Source organism: Daucus carota, chromosome 6 (genome assembly GCF_001625215.2).
Source record: "Daucus carota subsp. sativus chromosome 6, DH1 v3.0, whole genome shotgun sequence".
NCBI classification, from domain to species: Eukaryota; Viridiplantae; Streptophyta; class Magnoliopsida; order Apiales; family Apiaceae; genus Daucus; species Daucus carota.
In genome coordinates this window covers 25,815,875-25,836,892 of record NC_030386.2, presented here as the reverse complement: position 1 = coordinate 25,836,892, position 21,018 = coordinate 25,815,875, and the positions used below count along the sequence as shown (strand labels likewise).

Genomic DNA, 21,018 nt, shown 5'->3' with positions numbered 1-21,018 from the left:
TTAAATTAGGATGAACCGAAGACAAGAAAAAGAATTTACTTGTGGGTCAAAAATAGATTGAAAATAATGTTAATTTTAGTGAATTGTAATTCATTTTAATTTATAAAATATAAAATACATTCAATAATTCGCAGAATTCATCATTTTATAAAGTTAAAAAAAATCACTAATTTTTGACTAATTTCAATTAAATATAATCAGATATTTGAATATAATACAAAAATTTTATATAAATTTTCAGCTTCAATAAATACTTTTATATAATAGGTCCAACATATATCCGAAAATCTAAATTCGTTATATTACATGAATCAGAGTTGAACACCGATTAATCTATATTTATACTCAAGATCCAGTTCGTTCTCAAGATCCAATTCGTTCTAAATCTAGGAAAATTAAATAATTACTTTTACAAATTTAGTAAATAAATTTTTTAATAGATTTAGACTGATACAACAATCCAAGTCTAAATGTAAACACAAATCGTTCTCTCTTTGGTAAGGGCAAAGGGACAGTGGAAACGCTTGCAATTTATTGTTTAGTTGTAAAACAGTAAAGATTAATAATAACATAAATAGATCTATTACAATATGCAGAGTCTCTCCTATCCGACTCTTTGTTTTTGTTTTTTTTTTTTTTTTGAAAATTATCCGACTCTTTGTTAGCAACAGCAGAAAATATAAAAAAAATTAAAATTAAAAAATTAGTGAATCAATGATCAGAAATTCATTTGAATGATTTGTAAATCCATCTACAGAGCAAACATATATAATAATAATATAATGAACCAACTGAGTAATTTAAATTCATTTCTCAAAAGACTACATCCTTGCAAAAATGGGCGGGCTAGACATTTTGCATTTAAATGACCGCAAGTCGACTGGGAGCTACACAGAGTGAAATACGAGATATGAACTAATACAAGAGTAAAAACTGTCCATAAAGGAAAGATTAAAACTGAAATACAAGCAGATTCTTCAAGGGCTTTCTCACCACTGACTAACTGGTACATGCAAAACTTTCCAGCAATAACGAACTTCATGCAGTCTTGAGCTGCTGTGTGGAAGTCTTGTGCAATGCAAACTTCAAGCTGTCTTTGGCTTGATGCGCTTTACCCTTGAATACAGGAAGACTCCAGCAAGAGCCACTCCGGTTCCTGCACCAAGACGCAAAAATATTTAATTAGATAGAGGAGCTAATGAGACTTACTAGTGGCTTACACTATAAAAGGAGTGAAAGTAGAGAGCTCGTGCAATTAAATTACAATGTCTCTTTTTTCTTTACCACACAAGTAATGTCATAAGATGTAAATTATAGAATCTTTTAAACATACCAAGAGAGTTGATGGGTGATACAGGTGTACGGAAGAAAAGAACAGAGGTCACGATGACCACCACCCGCTTTACACAGTTTCCTACTGAGTGGGTTACTGGAGATACCCTCTGCAATATCATATATGAGACCTGCACATAAAATGCACAATAGAAACATTAGAGACAAACTCTTGTGGAGTTCTATTGAGAGCTTATCTCATTACTTGCATTATTTACTTAAAACTGCATTTTATCATTACTTGTATTATCATCTTAAAACTGCATGTATCATTTGCTCAAATGTCAAAAACAATTATGAAATTATTAGTAAAAAGGCTAGAGTAAGAACCAGATTCTTTATTTGGAGTTTCACAGAAGATTATCAAGTGTAAGTTTATTACAGAGAGTGACATGCTATATTTGATCAGTTTTTATGAAACTCCGCCCACTAGATGCAGCTAACGAGAAAGGCTTCATATAAAAAGAAAATCACAATTCTAAATCATTGAGTGCTTTGAGTAGCTGCCCCTCTTATCAGACCTCGCTCTCTACATATATTGTTCAATTGCATCTTCCTAGCCCTATGTTTCGAAAAGATTTTATCTTCCCCTGTAACTGAATCCGATAACTCCCCACTTCTATGTTATTCTAAAAGCAGATAAACTAGTAATTTTCATTGGCTGGCTCCGTTGAACTTTTCATTTTATCTACAAGCATACCTACGATTAATCTGTGTCAAAGAAGTTGATAAAACATCCACCCCAGAGTCCCAAAACCAGGAGAGAGCTCAACTTAAACATAACAAAAGGTTTCCAAGAAAGGTATTAAAATTGGTTAATATAGGAACTCTATGAGACTAAGAAAACAGGTTTGCCGTTTGCACTTGAATTTCAGTAATAAAAGCATATCGCCACAAATTACGAGCAGTATGGAGAAGTGGTAGGTCATGGCCGGGGCTAAAGCTCCATACACATTCCTTTTCTGGTTACAAGATATGTGCATTAATTTTATCCAATTTATAGTTAGCAATTCAGAAGACCCCAACTTGTATCAGCTAAGATAAATGTTTAAACAAGGTCATACTTCATGACTAAAACGATACTCTTACAAAGCATATCAAGGTATCTAAGAGCTTACCTGCTGGTAAGCATGGAAGCAGAGTGCAGCAATAAATGACCTAGTGTAAACTTGGTTGACATTTAATCCCTGTCAAGTAACAATGAAGAATTAACGGCTAGAAATGCAAAAGATGTTCCTGTTCAAAGGTCAAACAAGCTCTTTGTGCAAAGAACATTTGAATTTGCAAATTACTTACAGCAGATTGCAGGTATGAAGGAGTAAACTTGACCCCTTCCATGAAAATTGAAACAGGTGCCAACAGAAAGAAGGACATGATTGTTATTATTGAGAACAAAGTAATATTGTCCAATGATTCCTGAACACGATACATGGTATGGTTATTTGTGAGAAGGTGAGACTGAATAAAAAGCAAAAGACCATTTCGATATTGGGTCTTTCGCAAATTGTAATAACTACAGTATTCATAACAAACTTCATATAGAAAAAATGTATTATTTTTGGTTCCTCTACCAATTCCTTTTAAGAAAATAATGACAACATCTAGAGTCAGTCTTATAATATCCATCCAACTTGTACTCAGCTATGTGCAAACAGATGCTAATATACAAAGATACCTCTTTCTTAACCATGAACTTTTTGCTAAGGACGTTTCGAGACTGATTGGTCAAGTTAGAAGCCATGGCACTCCAAAATCCTGCCCTGTTAGCAGACACATTAAAGATGTTAATATTATCCATCTTATTATAAGTTAGACACTATCTTTGATACAGTTTAATATGCGTCCTCAATTCTTTAATAAAAATCTTAATCAGCTGTATGTTTAGAGTAGAGAAAAAAATCAAAAGTAAAACACATGTGTACTATTGGACCCTTTACCAATTAAATGATGCCTCAGTCATTGATGCTAGTCCTACTCCCCCAACAATTGGTAAAAGCGACGAAATTATCCATATACTTGGAACCTGTGGAACGAGAATGATAAGAAAACTAAAGTAAAGCCAATTCCATATCAACAGTAAATATATATGTTTTATTTTATTTAGCAATTAATATTACATTATAGCAAGGAAAACCATCACTTAACTGAAAGCAACATATATACATATATATGAGCTAGAGCTACATAAACTTTTATCGTGAAATTACATACAATGTGTAGTATTGATAATAAATATAATCATTAGAAGATTCCCACCTCCCCAAGAAACATTGCTGACAAAACAACTGAAAAAAAAGGCTCCATAGCTTTAATTGTATGAGTAAACGAGACAGAAACTTTTCCGAGGCTCATATTAGTAAACAGGTTTCCCAATGTGTGCACCGCTGCCAGTGGAAGAATTGCTAGAAGCTAGCAGCAAATGTAATGGACAGGGTCAGTATCACAAATTAAAGTTAACATCAAAGGAACCAGATTAACAGACTACATTTTACCTGTGCGCCGGTTATTTTTGGACGCTTGTAAAGATTAGTTGTCCACATGAAAAGAACAAGGACTGATCCCACAGCAAATTGAACAGTGGTCACTGTTACCGGATATGGGAACACTTTGAGCACCTACATATTACATAATAAACCACATCTCTGATTCATCAACATCAACAAAACAAATTATATTATCACATTGTTTTCCAACTGTCAAATCAGGGCACGCATGAACATATATGAAGAAATTGAAATTGATATAACATATTTGCACTGTGTAAGCAATAACAATATGAAGGCTTGAGCGGTTTACTGTTTTTTGAAAATGTTAAATACTTATACATACTTTTGCTTGATTGCATATACAACATAAAAATTACAACTTGTCCATCTTTCTGTGACACATGTCATATAAATACACAGAATCTGAGGTTGATCAATTTATGTGCAGACTATAAAGCAATTACAATACGGGAATCTAATCCTCGAGCATTTATAGAGAAATTGCAAGTTGTGACACAATTGACAACAACAATATTACAAGGAAATCTAATGCTGGACTGCTTGAAGCATTAAATGCAAATAACTACATAATCCTACTCCCTAACAATTTTACCATAATTAAATAGTTTCATAATTGAAGCATAGAAATGCAACTAACTACAACGGCGCTACAATTGAATAATCGAGAGATTAAGCATAAAAAACGTGAATCGAGATTCGAAAACTACCTGCTTGTTGTAAATGTTGAAGTAGATGTTGAAAAGGTACCAAAGGCCAAAGAGCGAGCCAAGCACCAACGTGTCCTTGAATTTGGACTTAGAGGCCTCATCGTCAGCGCTTTCGGAGATCGAATCAGCTGCTTTAACTTGCTGTAGACTATCCGATTGGCGTTCTTTCGCAGGCTCGGGAGTTGAAATCCAACCGTTGAGTCTCGGAGAAGAAGAGCACGAGAAGGAAGGAAAGCGACGAGAAGACGAAGAAGAAGTAGTGAGAGGATTGAAAGAAACGGATTTGGAGATGAGAGGATTGAATCTGTGAAGTGAAGGATGTGAGAGTTTGTGAGGGTTTGGTGTGGGGAGAGTGTGGGAGAGAGAAAACGCAGAGCTCTGCATTTTCGAGATTTAGAATCTGTATTTTGTGTGCGAGAGAGAGAGAGAGAGATTGGGAGAGAGATTTGTGTGTGTATGTGATGTGAATGAGGGCTTTGGGGACTCCGTCGAGAGAGTTAGGAGAGGGGTTGGTGGAAAGATTTAAGTGGAGGAAGTGACAGAAAGGCGGAGGGGAGATTTATGTAAGGTGGGATATTCTTGGTATTTCAGCCCTCCTTTGCCATCCAGCTCCTTGCTTTTTTTCGGCTTGCTCTTGCCTTTTTCCACCCGATTGGGCTTTATATGTAAAACCCATTTATGTAAACCTACCTAATGTCATTTTTCATTTTCCACTTTCGTGCTCATTTCAAATAAAAACCTACTTGTACTCGGTCTACGGTGCCTCATCCATTTTTTTAAATTAGTAATTTTTTAATTTGACTTTTTTTCTCTGTCATTTTAAATAGTTTTATTATTTTACTGGCTGTATAAACTTATTATGTTCTTTTATTTGTATTGTATCTTTCAGGAAAAGCGAGTAGAAGAAAGAATGATAACGGAACCTTTTATGAATATTTTCTATCGAACATTAAAATTTTATTATCTAAGTGTATTCTATCATCTCTGCAGAGGGTTTGATAAACTTTGTTGAACGAAAGAAACTCCTGACACCGGTTATTGTATTCTGATAGAATTCATTATACGAGAAAGTATCTTGTGACAAAATAATAATAATTTTTAGTAATATAAAACACTATTAATTCTGTTTATTTCACTATTTTCTATTCTCTAATAATATAAACGCTATTACATAAACTAATATCTTAAACTATCTCAAACTTATTAATTCCTCCTTAATATGTGTCTTGTTTTGACTATTATATCACTAAATTGATTAAAGTTTGATCGATAATTAAAAAGATATTATTAATTATCTCAAAAAACTGCAAAAATATATTTTAAAGTAGAATAGATCTATGCTATAATGATATAAATTTTAAATTTTATTAAATATATTTTATATAATTTGTGATCAAAATTTAGTCAATTTAATTTTGATTTTAAAATTTAAAATTTCAATAATTGTGAGCTTGACTTTGAGATATACTATATAAATTTTCGCTTTAACATCAAAATAAGTGTATTATATATGTAATATTCTCACTTCTCGTGCTTAGACGGAGATACACAAGTGTTTATAAGATGATGAAAAACTTTCCTCCTAACATAATAGGTTTTAAGGATTTAATACTGAACTCTCCTGTGATACACACTGCATATGATATGGAGTCGTTTATAAGAAAACTACTATACAAAAGTTATAACATCATTGTCATGTATTGGGGGTGATCTTAAGCGCAAAACTGAATAAATAGAGGTGATCTTAATACGCAAAGCTGAATAAGCAGTGTTACGGTGACAGCTTACCATCTGTGTATATTGCTTTTGTTAATTAGCCTGTTATACAGGGAAAAACACATAAATTACTGTCCTACTTTTGTTCCCATCGTTTCTCATCTACTGAAAAACAAAAACAACAATCTGCATGAAGAATTCATGTTATTTCACCTACCCTTTAAATCCATAAAGTGTTCACTTCTTTCAATTGCAGAAGTTACTGTGCACTGCACCTACCATGGAACTGACAGGTACAAACTCGATTAAATTCCAAATATATAATATTAATGCATAAATTATTCATGTTACTGCAAAATCACTGTGCATGCTTGAGATGCTAGCCAAGAAAATATTGCAACAAAAACATTCGAAAACAGAGATATATGTGTGTGTCCAATCCATCAAACTAAGGTCTGCAAATGAATTTAAGCATAAGACTCCGAGGGGCCTGGAATGGGGATGTAAGTTTTTTTTACTTTAACTTGTAGGCTTAGAAAATGGGTATCGGACAACGCAGCAGACAAACATAAGCTACCCTCATTCGTTTGTATTATTCCAAAAGCATCTCATCAGGGATTTCGATGGATGCATCTAATAAAATAGAGGTGGATCCCATCCATCTTCTCCTCTAAAAAGTTTACTACTCGGGAAGTGAAAACACTAAATTATTTAACCAAGGCTGCTCTGTTTAGTGGGAAAAGAAATCGTAGGAGAAAAGCTTCATGCCTGGGTAAATACACGGGTCCAAGTCTTATCCACGGTTTAGACACTTATTCTGGGATTTTCTTATTTGTGCAGTAAAATAAAATACCACATATACATTATTGTTAACAATCACGTGTCGGAAACCATCTCCCTAAATACATAATAGATGTACCGGAATATTATGAAAAATGTAGATGCGGGCTTGGTGGCCCGCCTTCTCCAGTTGATTCTATAATCCAGAGGTTGATCTTGCTTGATTTTACGACTTGTAGTCTAGTACTGACTATTTTACAATTTGACAGAAATTTGAGTAGCTAAAACGATCTTATTCGGATTTTTCTGCATAATGTTGTGAGTTCGAATCATTAAAGTCCCGTATGCCTCTTTACTTGCTCAGTTCTTCGTATTGATTTGATTCATGAGTTAGACATACATTTTGCTTTCTGCATATTGACTTGTACAGTTTTACTCTTGAAGTTGTGTAATGTGTGTGTTGTGTTAAACGTAAATCAGACATGGTGTTAAAGCCAAATGACATCTCGAATACTTAATTAGCCATGGCGCAGTACATCAATTAGTATTTAAACCTGCAGAATGACATATTAACATGGGAATCTATGACCACACAGGACTTTGCGACAGACAGGTCCATAGTTAATTAGTTATAAGATTTCATGGGGACGAGAAAATAAAGCATAATAGGTCCAAAGCATTACATCCTTTTAAAATCTCTTTTTCTTCCTTTATTTGTTTGTATTCAAATATGTAATGAAGCAAAGCATCTCTTCTTCTGCACACCACTACATACCAACTGCATTCTGCAGGGGCATGCTTTCCCCTGTGAGCATCTCTCCAACTTTTCTCTCCTCCGCTTTCCTTTCAGTTATAAACTTAGTTCCCTCAGTTTTAATCTTTAAATTTGATGCATTTTGTACATATTTTTAAATTTATTTTAGTCTAAGTACAAATGCCTTCTTAAAGTTCAAAATCTTGGCTACTGATGAATACTGATAGTGAATGATGTTATAAGTGTTTCTACGAGAGGATAAGTCATTATTCAAAAACCTCGAAATAGAGAACAAGAGTCTAGTAACATAATGAGTGTGCTAACAGGGTCCTCACAAACTTCTTGGAATCCAGTAATGACCACGAGCACAATAACCCCAGGCTACTGGCTGAATTGGAGGGTCTTGATTTGTGCACTTTGGATTATAAGTTCTATTTCATTGGCAGCCTTCCTGATATCAAGGTATGAAGGCCCTCCAAATTCAAGAAGTAAAAGGAGGGAAACTCAGGAAGGTAAAACTTCTGGAGGTGTGTTGTATGAGGATGAACTCTGGAAGCCATGCCTCAGAGGAGTGCATCCAGTGTGGTTGCTTGTATATCGTCTAATTGCCTTTTTCGTGCTTCTGATAATGCTGAGTTTAAATGGTGCAGTTGATGGTGGCAACATATTTTGCTACTACTCTCAGTAAGTGGTCAATTTCTCTCAAGATCCCAGCTGCTGCATGTGATCCCGAATATGAGATATTATTATTTCTGCCCAAATAGATTCCTCATAAATAGCACCTTATAGCATTTTAAAAATAGTTATTATCACTGATATTGGTTTTTGGAACAGATGGACGTTTACTTTGATAACCATCTATTTTGGGGTATGTTTAACAACCTTCTCTGGTTTTGCTTTCGTTGTTGACATTATATTGCAATGTCTTATTTTATTAATGTTTTTGATTTCACATTGTAGCTCGGATCCTTGCTATCTATTAATGGATGCTACAAGCACCACAATAAAGTGGACGATGAAAGAATTGCTAACCTTGAGATGGAGGGAGAAGTTGAGAAAGGCACTCTGCATACTTCTGGACCCCCAAATTTTACTAATACTGCAACTTCTACTAAAGAATCTGCTAGAAATGGACAAGATCGTGAAATTGCTGGCTTGATGGGCTACGTTTTTCAAGTTATTTTCCAGGTAAATCCTCTGTGATTTCATACAATCAAGTTGGACTACTAATAAAACTATGAAAACTTGATTTTAAAGTCAATTTATATATGTTGTGAATAATTTGTTTCTCATATTTTCATCTCCCTGGCAAACAGATGAATGCAGGTGCCGTGCTGCTAACAGACTGTGTGTTTTGGCTCATTATTGTGCCATTTCTTACCCGCAAAGATTACCATTTGAATGTTGTAAGTATATTCTGATGTGCTTCATCTAGGTATCACTAAGAAAAACTGGAAGCTACTAAGCTTTAACGCGCTTCTACTATTGAATATGCTGCTAAATATTAAACACTCTTCTTTAACTTTCTGAAATATACTTCTGCAGTTACTAATAAGTATGCACTCGGTCAATGTTGTTTTTCTGCTTGGTGAGGCTGCATTAAATTGCTTGGTAAGTTGCAGCGCGAGACCTAAATTGGGACAGTTAGCTTTTCATGGTTTGCAACTTCTTATAATACATGCTCTTTCCTTACGTTTGAAATATATTTCAGCGGTTTCCTTGTTTTCGAATTGCATATTTCTTCTTGTGGACAACTGTATATGTTATTTTCCAGTGGATCTTACACTCAGCTTTGTCAACTTGGTAAGAAACTCCTCTCTATAACTTCTCCAGTATTTTTCTGTTTCAGATGTTTGCGAATTCTTAATGCTTTTTTCTCCTTAAATCAGGTGGCCATATCCATTTCTTGATCTATCAAATTCATATGCTCCCCTATGGTGAGAATTATCAAATCTTAACACCTTTTATAATGTACTTTTTGCATTCAACGATCATAGTAATGAAAAAACTAATCTTATGTTAAATAACTGAAAATTGCAGGTACTTGTCGATTGCTCTGTTACATATACCATGCTATGGTGCTTTCGTGTTGATAATAAAGCTCAAACACTTGACGTTTCCAAGATTATTTGGTCAGTCCTACCAATATGTGTACTAGTTTGGATTGCTCTAGCAATGGCACATCACTGATGTGAAAACTAATCAAATTTTCTCACATGGAGAGCTAAAGCTTGTACGTTCTGCACATGATTAGAATGCACAACAGAGGCTGCAAATATGTCTGCAGAAGTTACACGAAGAGATTTGTAGTAGTTTTGTTTATGGAATTAGAAGCAATGTAATGTATATATCCCTTGTATCCGAGATAATGGTACCTTTGAATGATAAGTACTTAAGTACCTACATTTCCGATATAAGCTAGGCTAGACATCCAATCATGGAATTCACAGAGGGGAGTAAATTCGAATTCTGATACGAAGAGGGACAAAATTCTGTTGTGGAGCCTCTGTCGTCTGTGTTGGTACAGATAAGGTGGATGCTGACATGCTAAAGGCAATGATCTTGTCAAAAGTAGATTAAAATCATACAACGCTTCTTGTTTTCTCTCACTGAAATTCTAGTCTGAAACTCTGAATATTTAATCTGAAACATGAGCTTTCCTCACATGTTCTGAACATAGTTGGAAATCTTTAATGTTCAGGACAGCATGAGCTTTCCTCGCACTCATTTTTTGATAGTTCATATCCTCGAATCCAAGAATCAATAAGCATCATGATCTAAAAAGTGAGTTGAGCTTAACCAACTAAACTTTGTCCTGATAAAGCTTTTATTAAAGAACCATGAAGAATAGCTAGAAATTATGAACAAATAGTGAATATATGGTGGTTCCGAATCTTCTTATTGTCTCGCAACTATTTATAGAGTTGATTTCAGAGGTCCCTGAACGGAAATTGTTTCCTATATTCAATCCAATGCACCGGACAGGAGCTGGAAAAAAGAAGAAGAGAACTATAATTACTGAGCTGCTTGAACGAAGTCACTAGAATTACTTGTGCTCAGGTGCTGGTTAATGAAAATTGTTGCAACTTCCAGGATTACAAGTTACAAACCGTCTTCATGTAAATTTTCAGGGTGTCTAGAGAGAGTTTTACTATGCAGTATAAAAACCGAACTTTACTGGAGTCAACTTTGGTATAAATGAGGAGATTGTCAAGTATACAGAAGTGGAATCTTTAAAAAAAGGAGGTTCTACCGAGAATTGAACTCGGGTTACTGGATTCAGAGTCCAATGTCCTAACCGCTAGACCATAGAACCATGATGTCTGATTTCTTATTGTTAATAAATTACATCAACAAAGATAATGACCACTTGCCGTCTGAAATAATATTTTATTATTAGGTGCAAGTGGACATTAGTTTGACCATTTTACATGTAAAGGACTTAGGTCATAGTTGGACGGTTAATATATATTATAATATGATTTTTAAACTTATTTTTGGTTTTTACTCGTTAATTAGTTATATATAAACATTATTTTTTTATATGTGAGTTAGGTTTTCCTTATGCTAATAAATTTTTAACAGGGAGCCGGAACTTGACTTATAGTGGGTGTTTGGCCGACAAAAAAGTTTGCTTTTTTTGTTTTTAAGCTAGCTTCTACTTCTCCATGAATGTATGGCAAATAAGTTTCATGGGCTTACCGTGGGTTATGTGGAAAGAAGTAAGAAGCTCCCATGTGTAATTTTTTTCTCTTGCCACAGTTGCTTATTTGTTTAATCATCCAAACACTTAATCAATTTATAAGTTCACGACTACTTATCATTTATAATTCACTTCTTTATTTTAAGCAATAAATAACTTCTTTTAAGTTAAGCCAAACGGCCCCATAATCTTCTGCTAAATTCTACGGAATTAAAAACTTATATAAAAGGTCATAAATAAAAATAAGCTGTTTAAATCAACATACTTATATAAAGGAGAAGCGAGGGGCGTCTAGGTGGCGCCTCTCACATCGCTCCGTTTTATTTTTCTAATTTCTGGAATTTTTGGATGAAAAATACCAAAAATTTGAACTACTTTTTTTAGTTTCGGATATATTAGAAGCAAGTTTCAGAATCTGATTTTGTTTCAGATTATTTATGGAGCTTGAAAGTTTTAATTTGATTTTGTTTCTATATAAATCTGATTTTGTTTCAGATTATTTATGGAATATAGTAGCTTGAAAGTTTTAATTTGATTATGTTTCTATATAAAGGACGAGCGAGGGGTTTTTGGATGAAAAATACAAAAAATTAGGACTACTTTTTTTAGTTTCGGATATATTAGAAGTAAGTTTCAGAATCTGATTTTGTTTCAGATTATTTATGAAATATAGTAGCTTGAAAGTTTTAATTTGATTTTGTTTCTATATAATCTGATTTTGTTTCAGATTATTTAAGGAATATAGTAGCTTGAAAGTTTTAATTTTATTTTGTTTCTATATAAAGGAGGAGCGAGGGGCGTGTAGGTGGCGTCTCTCACATCACTCCGTTTTATTTTTCTAATTTTCTAATTTTCAGAAATTTTTAGATGAAAAATATCAAAAATTAGAACTGCCTTTTTTAGTTTCGGATATATTAGAAGCAAGTTTCAGAATCTGATTTTGTTTCAGATTATTTACGGAATATAGTAGCTTGAAAATTTTAATCTAATTTTGTTTCAGATTATTTAATTATGGGAAAGAGTAGCACACAAGTCTCTCTGCACCTATAAATACCTCTATAGGTTGTAGGGTTTTGGATCATCTTAACACAACCTTATCTCTCAGTATCACAACCCTAACACAACCTTCTCTCTCAGTATCACAACCCTAGCTCTCTCTGGTGATAATTCTATTGCTCGATTTCTAACTCGGTGTTGCCGTTCTTCTGGTGAAGGCTGTTTATACAGTATTAAAAAAAAATAAAGGTTGTTGTAAGCAAAGGTAGTTATAGACTGCTATGTGGGAGTCGACAAATCCAAACACCGGAGAAGAATATAATCTTGACATGATATTGATGGATGATATCAATAAATTAACTATTAGTGATGTATGTTTGTTGGTTATTCTTTTATAAAATTTGTTTTGTTCATCGGACATGTTTGTTGCTGTTAATTTTTATATGATTTACTTTGCACACAAGAAAATATTATTCATGCATTATCTGTTTGCTCCGTTCAAACAACTTTTAAGTGAAGACTGTTCATACAGTATTAAAAAATAAAGATTGTTGCAAGTAAGGGTAGTTATAGACCGCTATCGCACGAATTTAAGTTAGATGTTTTTGTGCACAATCAATCCCAAAAAATTGGAGGAAGGTGACAATGTAAGAACATGATTACTTTTCAAAAAAAAAAACACAAATAAAATTAAGATTTGTCGTGCTTTAAATTGTTAATTACGTGTAGAAATTTATTTTCAACATGAATTATAGTCTAATTTTGCAATTTTATATATTAGTATTGGCATTACATCTAGATTTTTATAATATAAAATTTAATTTATCCTACAAATATTAATTTTTAATCATTAATATATTTTTTATATACAGCCACAAAATTATTACATTCTACAAATATTAATATTAGATCGTTAATATAATTTTGGGAAAATAGATTTTTTTGTCACCGAACTTATTATGTTTTTAGAATCTTGTCACTCAACTAAATTTTTTTTCCTTTTAGTCACTGATGTTAGGTTTGGATTTGTTTTTAGTCACTAACTTAGGTTCGGATATGATTATTAGCATTGTGATAATTGTTTGTAGCATCATTAATACATAGTGATAGTATATAATTTTTTGATAATATGATGTATGTTTATATCTTTGTATATAGCAATAATAACATAAAATGAGGTGATATAATTTTAAAATCAGGAAAAATCGTAATTAGAATTCTAGAAATTCATTAAATCATTAGTATGGAATCATTGACTTCAAATAATTCATGCTCTTCACGATAAAATAAAGTCTAATTGAGTGATACGATGCATCATCTTTCACTATTAAAGTTTCAATCACCTAGTTCGGCCTAAGATCTCTCTTAAATTTATCCTCATAATTTTTAATAACTTTATCTTATTATAATTTTCAAGATAAAGATAAATAAATAGAGAGGAAAACTTAATCTTCCATGATTTATGAGATTTTCTTTTTGCGTATAAAAATTCAAACACTAAATTTTTATTCAAAAGAAAAAATAAAATAATTTAAGAGAGTACACTTTTAGAAACCGTAAAATGCGTGTTTAACTCTTATCACCGAAAATAAACGATCTTGGTACATAAAAGTACTATATATAGATATAAACATATATCAAATCATCAAAATATTACAGGTTATCACTATATTTTAATAATACTACAACAAATTAATATAATGGTAATAATCAAATCCGAACCTAACTTTAGTGGCAAAAAAAATTCCGAACCTAACATCAGTGACTAAAAGGAAAAAAAAATTGGTTGAGTGACAAGTTTCTAAAAACATAATAAGTTCGGTGACAAAAAAATCTATTTTCCCTATAATTTTTATAGGCCGCCGCAACGCGCGGCTTCTCAACTAGTTGGTGAAAAAAGAAAATCCCGCAACCCATATAAGGAGAAAAGGAAAAAATTGAAAAACAAACATGTAATTACATAGGAGTACTATTTAATTAGAGTAAGAAATATTTAAGTAACATCATATTTATGGGTACTTGGGTAGGCAAGTGGCAGCAAAGCAAGTAGGGAAACATCAAAATTTCTATAAAAAGCAAAACCCTAACTACAAACCTCACACATCCGCCTCCAATTATAAGCCTCTGTCTTTTTTCTAGATCTCACTTTTCTTAGCTTGCCTTGTCTTTTTTTTTTTTTTTTTGGTTCTTTCTTTCCATTTATGGTATCATAAGGTTCTTATATCAACTTACTATACATGTAAAATGAAACTCATGTCAACAAGTATACTACTCATCATGTATTGATATTTGATCCTCCTCCTCAGTAATTTATCTTCTGATTTGTGAAAATATCATATGAAATGAGTGCAAAACTCTTCCATCCGCTTGCTACTCATGAAAGTGAGCAAAGTGGCCATCTTTTGCGCAGATGAAAACAAGTATTTGAGCACTTATATCATATTAAGTGTGCTTTAATTTGCTGGCTTAATCTAGAAGTTGGATCTACCTAAGTGCACTTGCTTCTTGGTTTCTTTAAGCAGACATTCTTTCATTTTTTCTTAATTTCTTTCTACCATTTCTGGTTGGTGGAGTTTGGTTGAGTTCGGTTAGTTTGTAGTGGGGTTGACTTTTGATCTTTGAACATTTCTTGGTTTTTAGGGGATAAATGTTTTTTTCGTCATCACTGCATGTATATTGATGATCTTCCCTTGGACCTCTTGATCTATGTGATCTTTGATCCCAGTACCCTATCCTTGAGATTCCTTTAAGATTCCTCATCGAGTCACTAACAAGTAACAACGCACCTCAAGAAATTAAATAACGAGGGAGATAAACTTGTGAACCTTAAGTCCACAAGTGCTTGTCAGTTTTATATTCCCAACTAAAATAAAATTTTGTGACCAACTTAGATGTTTGCAAACAAGTACTAATACTACCTTCATCCCAAATTAAATGAACTTAAATTAAATGAACTAGTTGACTTTGATCATGTAACTTTATGTGCATTAACCGTCTAGTTCTGAATTTTAATTTTTTGATTTTTTTTTGTTAACGAAAATTTCGTATCTAAATTTTTATTTGCAAAAGTAAAATTTTAAAAATAAATAATGTAGTTATGCGATCAATGGATCTTAAAGTGTGTGTCGGAAGTCAACTAGCTCATCTAATTTGGGATGGAGGGAGTATATTTTATTAAACATCTCCGGTACTACAAAATCTTTAGCAAATATTTAGGTTTGCAGGTCATTAATAAATATACCGAGAATATGCAAAACAAAAAAAAAACTGTGCATTTTAATGGAAATTCCTCTTAAAAAAGTATGATAAATAATTTTATTTTGTTTGTATTTGGTCAACTTCTAAAGATTTGCGGGGGCCGTTTGGGTGAGCTTAAAATAAGTGCTTCTTTCTTAAAATAAATAAGTGGAATAGAAGTTAGAAGCAAGATAAGACTTATAAGTAATTAAAATGTTTGGGAAATAAGTAGAAACTCTGAAACAAAAGCTAGAATTCCTAAATTTTTACAAGTACTTCTTAACTTATTACACAAACAGTACGAATAAGTGCTCATAACTTATAATCCAGAAGCTGGACTTATAAGTCCTAAACAAACATCCACGTAACAAAATTATGTATCATCAATTATCATAGTAAAATAATTTAATTTTTAAAATATAATTAATTAATATAATCATTTTTATCAGAACACAATGTTTTGTAAATTTACAGTTTTGCCAATAATTTTTAACTAACACGTCCAAAGATTTTCTTAGCCATGCAAGTCAATAAGATTTTTAATTTGATCTAAAGCTTTTAATATATTTGTCCAACATGAACACAATTAGAACACACCCAAAATTTTTGAATCAACTGGATTCGGCCCGACTTGTTTACGGGGACTGGGCTCATGGCCTTGGTGATTGAATGTGTGTCGATTTTATTTTTATATTTAATTTGGACATTAATTTCATTTTTATCTTGGTATATCAGAGTTTAAAATTCTATTCCAAGATATAAAAAAAGATTATAAAGTTAGGAATAAATTAAGTATGTAAAGTCCTGATTTGGAGAATTTATCACATTGCATGAGACCTCTTATATAATATATATTATATAATATATAATATAAATCGGATGAAATATCCACAGTCAGGATTATAATTATTTTTACCAATTATTTTTTACATTCAACATGTAAAATATTCATTTCGATCATTATTTTACTAGTTGAGCGAAAATAAAATGCTGAATATTATAAAAAAATGTTATAATTCTAATACTGAATATCCGTCAATATGTTATAACCCAGCATACATATGCCGCCAACCTGACCCAACTGAAAAAAGGTAAGGAACTTGAAAGAAACTTCCAAGTTGGATCATTTGTTATTCAATTCTTAAGCTTGTGATATGCATTCTTAATTTACATGTGGTTTATCTTCTCATCATCAGTTGAACAGCCTAAAAGACCACAGGTAGTTCATAACATGCTCCGGTTGTGTACATAAAAAGCGTTCGATAATAATGACTTCACATCTGCAATAAATTAAGTCACTATCAAGGCAGCTCTAAGAACAGGCTTGCTCTGGGATGAAGACCAGCATCTTTGAGTGTTGTTAGCATCTGATCCACACCGTATACTTTCCTAGGAAAGCTCGATATCAGCTTGTAACTCCCGAGTCCAGCCATGTTTAATGAATCAATGTATCTATAAATTGCACCAATTTTCTCTGTGCAGGAAAAGCTTTTCTCCCTCCTTTCTCCGTTTGGAAATCTTATTAGTATCTGTTCACCCAATTAACCATTTTAATCGGGTTGGAAACTTAACATGGTATCATAGCCGAATAATGCTATAGGCCTCGAGTTGGTAGTATAAAGTATATATTTTGAACTTGATTCGAGTTGAGTTTATATAATGCTAGCAATGGTAACAACTAACAATTAACATACCTGAGTTAACGGAGCATCCCTATCGTTAGTTGAAGTAACTTTGTGCGTAGTGGTGACCTTTGGTGCTTTGCTGTTCTTCTTCTTACTAGGATTTGGTTTATGATTTTGTTCATGTTTTTCCATACTTGAAGCTTCTACTTGTTTCTTGCCTTTATCTTTCAACTTCAGATTCATCATTTCATTTTCCTGAGTAACAGAGACATTGATCTATGAGACAACAGCTATTGTCACCGTTCACTTCATTTCTAAAGGAGTTACGGACTTTACTTTGGATTCAACTGTTAAAATTAATAGTCTTATAACAAGAAATGCATATTACCATAGCCTGATCCTTTTGCAGGGATGCAAGATATGCATTGTCTTGTTCTTCCCTTATGCGACGATCTACTCTTCTCCTTTCTTCTTCTTCTCTGGCCTTTGCTGCATCACCAAAGGCAGATCCTTGCTCTTCCATTGTTCTTTGTAGAATCTCCACTAGTTCAGCTGGGGAAACTGGCCCTTCTATCTACATATGCAAGTTACATTTAAATGATGTCAAACATATAAGATCCTTAATGGACTTTCAAATGAGATTGAACTTCACAAAAATCCTTAGCATTTTGGGAAAATTGTTTGCTAACAAATGACACAGTCTGATACATTGCCACTTAATTATAAATTGTGGCTTGAAGCATACAAACTTATAACTTATAAGTTATAAGCCATGACTGTCTCCAAGAAAATATCTATACTGTATAACAGAACATCCTCAAATGTAGTAAATTACTACTAATCATGCATTCCATTCCATAAAAATACTGCCTTCTTCTAGACTCAGAGATTCAGACAGATTGAAAGATGTCAAAAATTGTATATATAACATTGATTACCTGTTGCAGCACAGCTAAGTTATCACCGGGAGCTGGAGCAACAATAGCGCAAAATGGAAAGCTAGCAGGGCGAAGCGTGTTAGCCATATGCAAACCTTCTCCTCTATCAACAAGTCCACCCCAAGAAACAAAATTTGCATCCAGGAACTGCACTACTACTTCAGAACACAAGGTCTCCTTACAGAAAGATGGTGTGAAGGGGTGATCAGGTGAGTGAAGGTACATAAAAAGGAACTTGTGCTCATCTTGAGCTATTTTCAGAGCCTCAATGAACCGACAGGCATAGAAGAAGGGATGGACTGTCCCAAATTGTTGTTCATAGTTAGACAAGAAAGCCCACTCTTCTTGAATCATTAAAGGCTGAGGCTGATATTGCACAGGAGGAAAGTTCAATGGTGGATTTTGGTTTCTTCTTCCTCCAATATTCCCCACAAGATCAATTCCTTGGTTCATTACTCTTGAGAATCCTCCTAAAATATTACGCGGTAAGTTTACCATTCTGCGATAAATTGCTTTGTTAGAGGCCTCCAACATTGATCTTCCACTTCCTCTCCTTGATGACATTGTCTAGCAAGATTAGTAATTATGTAATGGAATTAGGAAGTTACTCCATGTTTAATATAGCATGGTCTCAGAAATCCTATCAGAAAATAGCATCAGAGAGTTCATTTCTATTTTGGTTACTGTTCTTCAGCTTTGGATTCTTTAGCCTGTTCTTGTTTTCAATGACTATAGGCCCTTTATCATCAATACTTTATTTATAATCAAATCATCAAATTAATCTTTTAAACATGTTCTGATAGCTTTCTAGTTCATTGTGGGGAATATTTAATCTTACACTCTTGGAACAACTTAAAATTAAAGGTAAAGTATTTGTACAAAGATCTTTCTCATGAAACAAACACAGCCTTAAAATTCTAATTCAAAAGTGATAGAACATCAAAGAATTTCTATAGTTTCTTTTGAATTGTTATTGATTAAAGAAGGTGTTGCTTTAGGAATTTCTTTGCCTTTCAATTCTTGTCTGTATCATTAGTTATTCTGTATAAAAGTGAGAAAAACAGTAAAAGAGATTCTGATCTATGTAAAAATTAAAATTGACCATAGTAGAAAAACTAGAAGAATCATTCAGTTGATGATTATCACTTGTATTCTAGTGGTCTTGTGCAAGGATCAGTGAACAGCTTTACACAAGGGTTGCTTTAGGTACATGATAAATTGAGTGAACAGCTTTTTTCAACAAATCTATTAAGAGTTGCTTTAGTTTTTATGAATAGTCTCAAGGTATGTGCAGGCCAGTTATCATGATCTTTTGGCAAGAATATTGTTAGTTGTTCACAGCAAACATTTTTGTCTGTAAGTAGAGTGATCCCAGTTCACATTGAACAACTTTACCTAGCTATGTAATCTTACAAGAAGTAAAGATTAGTCTCAGTTTGTTTCAAGTCGTGGCTTAGGTTTCTTTGTTCTAAGCCACGACTTACGCTCCTATACAGGAGACTTGAACTCTCGACCTTTACTTAGACATATGGATGCTGCGGTATCCTTCAATTATAACCTTATCTAGATTATAACGAAGTCGGGGTATTGCGAGTATATAAATACTGCATTTTTTGGACTAGAAGATTGGAAATAGTGTTGTTAAGTTGTAGGGCTAATGTAGCAAAAAGAAATATGCATTCAAAAGTCATGGACTGCTCATTTGGACTTTGGAGTGCATTATCACATTCCAATATTCCATGCTCCACTAAGATGTCTTTTGAGTTTTGAGTGCACTTTGCCACTGTCTATGACCATATAAAATGTGATGCATGACTTGAAGCTTGAAATTTCAAAGGGGAAGCAAAATGATGTACAATGTACTACAGTCTCAGTACTCTTTGCTAATACGAAAAACATCATCAGTGTCCTAGGGACAAGCAAGGACCGCACTATTTCATATTATTTGCAGTAGCAAACAAATTATGAAAACTGTCATCACCTGGAGTTCACATATTAAAGGTCATCCCCTTTCTTGTACTTTCGGCCATGTCTAAATACGAAATTTACCTATAGTTACCGTTAAAATATAGTATAAGATCCATTCAGGGTCTTCCTCTAATACCTTAAGATTTTAGATGGACTAGTTCGACTCTCCGTAGCCTGTGATCCACTCTTAGATGGACTGGTCAGAAATTAAATATCGCAGACAAGGAAAGTGCAGATACTGAAACATAAACTGTAAAATCAAGAAAATCAAATCAGTCTACAAGTATTTGCTACTTCTGCTACAGAAAAATATTCGGTCTAACTGGACAGACGACGGTACATCAAAAATCAAGATTGTCCGGCAGGCTCCTATACTTTATAGAACCATAGTAAATTAAACTGCATATCGATAACACAAAGTTTGAGGGAAGATGTCCATTAACTAAAATTCTAAATAAGAGTTAAAACTTATAATAATTGTATAAATATCATATATGTAATGCATCTTTGTATTTTGCATATGGTGCTTATCTGAGTTTTAGTTGGAATCTATTCTCTGAGGCACACTTTACAGAAGAATCATATTTGCACAGATAAGCAATTTTAAAGACTAATGTATAGTAGTATATGAAGATGACCCTACTTCATGGGACAGAGTTCCCCAACAGTTCCCTTACTTTAAACAGGAGGTGGGCAATGATAACAATATGAGTGGGGATTTCTGAAAAGAAGATGGCAAAACTAAAGAAATACTC

The 21,018-nt window shown here is 33.2% G+C and overlaps 3 protein-coding genes and 1 non-coding gene across 4 annotated transcripts; 1 reads left to right on the top strand and 3 right to left on the bottom strand.

Moving 5' to 3' along the window:
* Positions 1 to 767: 767 nt before the first annotated feature.
* On the bottom strand, positions 768 to 5,196 carry LOC108192956 (triose phosphate/phosphate translocator, non-green plastid, chloroplastic). The gene is made up of 9 exons (XM_017359506.2): positions 4,547 to 5,196; positions 3,825 to 3,947; positions 3,589 to 3,741; positions 3,270 to 3,355; positions 3,008 to 3,092; positions 2,629 to 2,748; positions 2,451 to 2,519; positions 1,334 to 1,463; positions 768 to 1,156 (listed from the first exon to the last, which is right to left on the bottom strand). Exons 1-9 carry the CDS (start codon positions 4,928 to 4,930, stop codon positions 1,086 to 1,088), a joined length of 1,221 nt encoding a protein of 406 aa, XP_017214995.1. The 5' UTR covers positions 4,931 to 5,196; the 3' UTR covers positions 768 to 1,085.
* A 2,431-nt stretch (positions 5,197 to 7,627) lies between these two features.
* On the top strand, positions 7,628 to 10,195 carry LOC108226637 (uncharacterized). The gene is made up of 8 exons (XM_017401628.2): positions 7,628 to 8,480; positions 8,631 to 8,664; positions 8,757 to 8,984; positions 9,113 to 9,202; positions 9,342 to 9,407; positions 9,508 to 9,599; positions 9,686 to 9,733; positions 9,837 to 10,195. Exons 1-8 carry the CDS (start codon positions 8,107 to 8,109, stop codon positions 9,952 to 9,954), a joined length of 1,050 nt encoding a protein of 349 aa, XP_017257117.1. The 5' UTR covers positions 7,628 to 8,106; the 3' UTR covers positions 9,955 to 10,195.
* An 845-nt stretch (positions 10,196 to 11,040) lies between these two features.
* TRNAQ-CUG (transfer RNA glutamine (anticodon CUG)) lies at positions 11,041 to 11,112 on the bottom strand. Its single transcript has one exon. It is a non-coding gene; the product is annotated as a tRNA-Gln (tRNA).
* A 5,617-nt stretch (positions 11,113 to 16,729) lies between these two features.
* On the bottom strand, positions 16,730 to 19,028 carry LOC108227707 (plant UBX domain-containing protein 10). Its single transcript, XM_017403009.2, has 4 exons — positions 18,296 to 19,028; positions 17,746 to 17,931; positions 17,427 to 17,612; positions 16,730 to 17,261 (listed from the first exon to the last, which is right to left on the bottom strand). The coding sequence occupies exons 1-4, from the start codon at positions 18,857 to 18,859 to the stop codon at positions 17,034 to 17,036; spliced, it is 1,164 nt and encodes a 387-aa protein (XP_017258498.1). The 5' UTR covers positions 18,860 to 19,028; the 3' UTR covers positions 16,730 to 17,033.
* Positions 19,029 to 21,018: the final 1,990 nt, after the last annotated feature.

Coding starts and splice junctions, on each gene's coding strand:
- LOC108192956 (XM_017359506.2), bottom strand. CDS start 4,930: ATGCAGAGCTCTGCGTTTTCTCTCTCCCACACTCTCCCCACACCAAAC. Junction 3,742..3,824: donor CAAAAATAACCGGCGCACAG/GTAAAATGTAGT, acceptor ATTTGCTGCTAG/CTTCTAGCAATTCTTCCACT. Junction 2,520..2,628: donor CTTCATACCTGCAATCTGCT/GTAAGTAATTTG, acceptor GTTACTTGACAG/GGATTAAATGTCAACCAAGT.
- LOC108226637 (XM_017401628.2), top strand. CDS start 8,107: ATGAGTGTGCTAACAGGGTCCTCACAAACTTCTTGGAATCCAGTAATG. Junction 8,481..8,630: donor ATATTTTGCTACTACTCTCA/GTAAGTGGTCAA, acceptor TTTTTGGAACAG/ATGGACGTTTACTTTGATAA. Junction 8,665..8,756: donor TGATAACCATCTATTTTGGG/GTATGTTTAACA, acceptor TTCACATTGTAG/CTCGGATCCTTGCTATCTAT.
- LOC108227707 (XM_017403009.2), bottom strand. CDS start 18,859: ATGTCATCAAGGAGAGGAAGTGGAAGATCAATGTTGGAGGCCTCTAAC. Junction 17,613..17,745: donor TGCAAAAGGATCAGGCTATG/GTAATATGCATT, acceptor TCTGTTACTCAG/GAAAATGAAATGATGAATCT. Junction 17,262..17,426: donor GGGATGCTCCGTTAACTCAG/GTATGTTAATTG, acceptor TTGGGTGAACAG/ATACTAATAAGATTTCCAAA.